The 6000-nt window shown below is 48.2% G+C and overlaps 1 protein-coding gene across 1 annotated transcript in view; it reads left to right on the plus strand.

The window, feature by feature from the left end:
• ARAP2 (ArfGAP with RhoGAP domain, ankyrin repeat and PH domain 2) overlaps window positions 1-6000 on the plus strand; it is a 179161-nt gene that overhangs the window by 144834 nt on the left and 28327 nt on the right. The window contains exon 26 of the mRNA XM_015418194.1: window positions 1054-1182. Coding sequence (XP_015273680.1) covers window positions 1054-1182 — 129 coding nt within the window. The remainder of the gene's footprint in view (window positions 1-1053; window positions 1183-6000) is intronic.

Below are 6000 nucleotides of genomic sequence, written 5' to 3' on the forward strand. Positions count from 1 at the left end.
CTAACAAAAAGATGTGGCAGGGTATGAGCTTTTGTGAGTCCCTACTCTGTATCTGAAGAAGTGAGCTATGACTCACGAAAGCACCTACCCTGCCACATATTTTGTTAGTCTTTAAGGTGCTCCTGGACTCTTGTTATTTTCTCATGTCCATGTATGGATGAGCAATCCAGTAGGGGATACAGTGCCATAGAATCACAGAGCTGGAAGGGGCCATACGGGCCTTCTATTCCAACCCCCTGCTCAATGCAAGATCAGCCTAGAGCGTCCCTGACAAGTGTTTGTCCAGCCGCTGCTTAATAGAAAAGTTTACTTGGCAGTGATATGCACGTGTTCCCTGAGATCTGGATAGTATCATGTACAAATATGGGATTGAATGCCTCCCTATAGTCCTGGCTCCATAATTCCAAAGTCCCCTATATCCAAATACATGCTTCCTCTGATCCCCCCCCATTTCACCAGTTCTATGTCCAGTTAGGGGAGGAGCCAAAGTTCTGTGGTAAAGAACATGGTTGGTGTACAGGAGAACACAGTACGCTCTTTAGCATCTCCAGCTGAAAGATCTCAGAAAGCAGATGATGGTTAAGACTTCTCTCTGCCTCCACCACCACTCAGAGTAGATGGTAGGGACCTGGCTGGACCACTTAATTCATTGCAAGGCAGCTTCATATGTTGATGGTTTATGAATCCAAAGCTGTGGCTCTGTGCTTCTCCTTGTCACAAGTGATCCATGAAATCTCACAAAGAGGAAAGTGGTTTCTCCTTAGTTCTGAATTTTACACACTGCTGTTTTATTTTTAGTAGGAAAAAGGGACTCTGTACATTTTATACCTCGATAGATGAGACATCAGCTGTGTTTGAATAGATCTGATACTTGTGATTTAATAGCTCCATGTGTTCAGAATATAGATCGCGGATCTCGTCGGTAGGATGCCATGAGACCCTGAATGCGGGCTCATGAAATTAAAGAATCCAAACTTGTCCTAGTTGAGAAACAATTAAAAGTTCTTTTTTATTTTTTATTATTCTCGGGGTGTGTGTTTTTTTTTTAAACAGAACGCCTTCTGCATTATACGGAGAATGTTTTGGAACAAATCCTTCATTGGAGCTCTTTGCCTGACCCCAGCAGTGCATGTCTAATAATCAAGAAGTTTCCGTCAGCAGACACGGGAAGACTGCACAGTGGTATGTAGGAAAAAAATGTTTGAATAAATGAATAACAAAGAACTTAATGTGTTAAATCTTGGTTGGGATTGGAAGTTTCAAGGGATTGGAAGTTTCAAGGGATTGGAAGTTTCAAGGGATTGGAAGTTTCAAGGGATTGGAAGTTTCAAGGGATTGGAAGTTTCAAGGGATTCTGAACGAAGGCATGCGGCACAAAACCAGGAGGTACTCCAAGTACTGGCAGCCATGTCCCTGCCTTGTAATCTTCTAGACCTGATGAGAAACTCAGTTTGTTTGCCCCCCCCCCTCTGGCTCTGACTATAAGTTTGTTCTGTCTGTGACTTTGTCCACGAGAGTGAAAATGTCCCCAGTCCTGTAGAAGAGGATGCAGAGTTGTGGGAAGCATCAGCATAGACAGCCCCTCCTTTGGAGGTATGGGACAGGCAGGAGCAGACTGGGAAGTGAAAATGGCCCCGGAACAAGTCAAGCTGAGGAGCCCTGTGGCTGCAGGGGCCACTCAGCCCAGCAGTTCCAGGAAGTGACCATTTAGCTCATCCACTGCTTCCTTTTCCAAACTGACAGCAGAGCTGGAGACAGTGAGTGAGCTAACACCAGCTACTATTGCTGATGATCTGAGCCCAGTGGCCCCTGAGGAGGTGGCAGCATTGCTATAGCTTGGCTGTGCTTACCATCTTGCCACCAGTTGCCCTCTAGGTCTGTGGTTTCCCCCTGGAAGTTAAAAGGCCAGTCCACCCCTGGGGACAGGATGGATGTACTTGGGTTCCATCCACTGTTGAGGAGTCTGTGTACCTCAATAGTTGACGGAACCCACGTATATCTGTCCTGTCCCCAGAGGTGGATTGGCCTTTTAACTTCCAGGGGGAAAGACCCTTATGTCTTTGAAGAAGAATGCAAATTACTGTCTCGGCTTCTGGATACCCTACTCAAGTGGTACTCATTCTCAGATCCATGGGGAGCCATGCTTGCAATTCCCATCAACCAGAAGAGCCACATGATTATTGCATACCATGCGTGCCACCCCAAATGCACACAAACAGTAATTTATTTATTTATTTTGTTACGTTTATGAATTGCCTAATCCCCACAAATGTGGGGCTCTAGGCAATGGACAAATTCAAAACTATTAAAACCATAAAACTGTATTCGACACACACACACATATACATATACACAGGGGTCATTTAGTAGAAAAAGAGGTGCAGGAGCTCATTAGCATAACTTATTAGCATAACTTATTTGCCTATGCCACACCCCCTGACGTCACCAGAAGTGTGTCAGAAGGCAACACCCACCGCTCAGGGGCCACTGGACTGTTTTGATTGCTAGCTATGGGGGGGGGACATGCAGATCTGCCCTCACAGAGGAGGGAGAGCTTGTACCTGAAGGCGGGCCGGGGGGGGGGGCTCTGCAACTTACCTGGCTGCTTCTTCCTCCTCGTGGCCCGACTACGGGCTGCTGGGAGCAGGGGGCGGGGCTTGTTGCATGTGCCCACCCCCTGAGCTTCTTACTGCCGGAGCCCCGTTCCTGTGCGCTCCCACAGGAAATGACCCCTGCATGTACACACACACAGTTAAAACCAGTGGCAAATTTGTGTTTTGTAGTTCCCTCCCATTCCTGGTCTGTGAGTGCTTCATGGGCTCAGGGAGGGAATACCTCACAAGGGATAGGAGATTCGGGTAGGGTAGGGTGCTAGCCATGATGTCCTCAGCCAAAAGCCTGGCGGAACATCTCTGCCTTGCAGGCCCTGCAGAATTGCATAAGGTCCCGCAGGGCCCTGATGTTATTTGGCAGAGAGTCCCACCAGGTCGGGGCCAGGGCTGAGAAGGCCCCGCCCTGGTCGAGGACAGCCGGATCTCTCTAGGGCCAGGGACCACCAGTAGGTTATTCTGTAAAGAGCGTAATGGCTCTCCCAGGGGTGTAATAATACAGCCCTTTTAATTTATTTATTTATTTATTTATTTATTTTTACGATTTCTATGCCGCCCTACCCAGTGGCTCAGGGCGGCTAACAACAATGTTTAAAATAGTAAAACAATAAAAACAATTTTACATATACAATAAAAACTGGTGCTTCAAATCAGTACAGATCTATACATTATATAAGATGCTCGGCGGCTCATATTTGCGGCCCACAACTTAACGGTGAAAGCGTCACAGCGCTCCATGGAATCTGGTAGGTGGACGGCACATCGAAGATGGTATAGCGATGGTGGTGGCGGCGGCAGCTCCTACCCGAAGGCCTGGTGGAAGAGCTCCGTCTTGCAGGCCCTGCGGAACTGCACTAGGTCCCGCAGGGCCCGGATCTCCTCCGGGAGCTCATTCCACCAGGAAGGAGCCGCCACCGAAAACGCCCTAGATCTAGTACAGGCCAACCTCGTACTACGGTACCTCTGAGTACCTAGGGTTGCCTTTCCCCCATTGCTGGGAATTTTGCTATAGGGTTCAGCATTCAGCAGTGGCATGCCTAGTTCCACTACTTCTGACTATCTGCCCTCAAACACCAAATCCTTACCTCTGCACAACTTTGATATAATTGTCACAGGCAAGTAGTACTGCATTTTAAAAACAAGAGCTCTATCTTGGGTCCGTGGCGATGATGAAATGTTTCCAGTTTCTAAAGGAGCAGTGTTTGGGAGAGCCACGGGCGGCTCCAGAGCCACTGAGTGAGCATCACTGTTCTGTACCTACAATGAACTGTGGTCATCGGTGTCCGAAGCCTTAAATTCCTCACTTATTTTTGGGGGGGGGGGGGCTGATAGCTAGAAAAACCTTTAAAATACTGGTTGAGGGAACAGAAGATCCAACCTCTCCCCAACACCCACTTCTCCCTTGAAAAGAGATTTGAAATGGATGGCTCTAAGCATAACTCCATTTGCATATGCCACACTCCCTGGTATCACCGGAAGTGTGTCAGAAGGCAACACCCACTGCTCAGGGTCCACTGGACTGTTTTGGATTGCAAGCTATGCGGGGGGGGGGGACATGCAGATCCATGTGCTCCTCGTGGCCTGGGGCTGCTGGAAGCAGGGGGTGGGGCGTGTCGCATGTGCCCGCCCCCTGGGCTCTTTACTGCCGGAGCTCCACTCCTGTGCGCTCCTGCAGGAAATGACCCCTGGGTGTAGTGGTTAGAAGCGCAGACTCTGATCTGGGAGAACCGGGTTTGATTCCCCACTCCTCTACATGCAGCCAGCTGGGTGACCTTGGGTCAGTCACAAGTTCTATCAGAGCTGTTCTCTCAAGGGCAGTTCTCGAGAGAGATCTCTCAGCCCCACCTGTCTGTTGTGGGGAGGGGAAGGGATTGTAAGCCACTCTGAGACTCATTCAGGTAGTGAGGGGCACAGGGTATAAATCCAGCCTCTTCTCTCTCTCCTCTTCTTCATCTCATTGAGTTCAGGTAGAGAGCAAAGCAGTTAAGTTGCTCCCCCTCCATTATAAATGAATGGGATGTAAAAATGCTCACCTTTGACTGTCTGGCTCCGACCGACCTTAATGTATTGCCTATCTTCTAAAAGATCTGGCATGGTATGTGCAGCGCTTTCAAAGGTGGAGCGTGAGTGTCAAGCAATTAATACCTTAACGGCAGGTCTAATGTGGGCAAACATCTGATGTGTTCCTTCTAAAAACATTGGCATTAATTTATGAGGATGAACAAACAGAATTTCAAAGCTATCTGGAACTGACTAGTAATTGCGATTGTGATGAATTCATAGGGGATGTGTCAACAAAACCGTTTCCCTGACAGAATCCTGGCAAAGTTTGTTTCTCTTTCAACACTATAGATGGGCAGACAAGAGTGTGGACACCATGAACTTTGGGGAAGAAGCGGGTGCCACCTCAAAATGGCAGCCACGGGGGTGGGGTCAGTTACAGAATGGATGCCCATGAAGGGGTGAGATCTGCCACTTGCTTTTGGAATAGCCACTGCTGGGTTTCGGTTTCCAAAGGAAAAGGAAGATTTGCTCCCTGTGTGGCCACAGGGAGTGGTTGTCAAGTCCAGAGTGTTGATCTTTCACCAAGCTGAGGATGCCCAGTTTTGCCACACCAGCCCAGAATAAGCTCAGTGCTTTGCTGGTCAGACTGTTGGTTGGAAACCGTCAGAAGCTCATTTACTCCCATCCATTCAAGACCCTCTGGAATTTATTCCAAAGGTTAAAGTAGCAACAGAAGAAGAAGAAGTGGGCAAACAGCTGAGGAGTAGGATGAGGAGGAGGAGGCATTAATTTATGAGGATGAACAAACAGAATTTCAAAGCTATCTGGAACTGACTAGTAATTGCGATTGTGATGAATTCATAGGGGATGTGTCAACAAAACCGTTTCCCTGACAGAATCCTGGCAAAGTTTGTTTCTCTTTCAACACTATAGATGGGCAGACAAGAGTGTGGACACCATGAACTTTGGGGAAGAAGCGGGTGCCACCTCAAAATGGCAGCCACGGGGGTGGGGTCAGTTACAGAATGGATGCCCATGAAGGGGTGAGATCTGCCACTTGCTTTTGGAATAGCCACTGCTGGGTTTCGGTTTCCAAAGGAAAAGGAAGATTTGCTCCCTGTGTGGCCACAGGGAGTGGTTGTCAAGTCCAGAGTGTTGATCTTTCACCAAGCTGAGGATGCCCAGTTTTGCCACACCAGCCCAGAATAAGCTCAGTGCTTTGCTGGTCAGACTGTTGGTTGGAAACCGTCAGAAGCTCATTTACTCCCATCCATTCAAGACCCTCTGGAATTTATTCCAAAGGTTAAAGTAGCAACAGAAGAAGAAGAAGAAGAAGAAGAAGAAGAAGAAGAAGAAGAAGAAGAAGAGAGGAGGAGGAGGAGGAGGA

Source organism: Gekko japonicus, unplaced genomic scaffold, assembly GCF_001447785.1.
Source record: "Gekko japonicus isolate JY-2015 unplaced genomic scaffold, Gekko_japonicus_V1.1 scaffold55, whole genome shotgun sequence".
NCBI classification, from domain to species: domain Eukaryota; kingdom Metazoa; phylum Chordata; class Lepidosauria; order Squamata; family Gekkonidae; genus Gekko; species Gekko japonicus.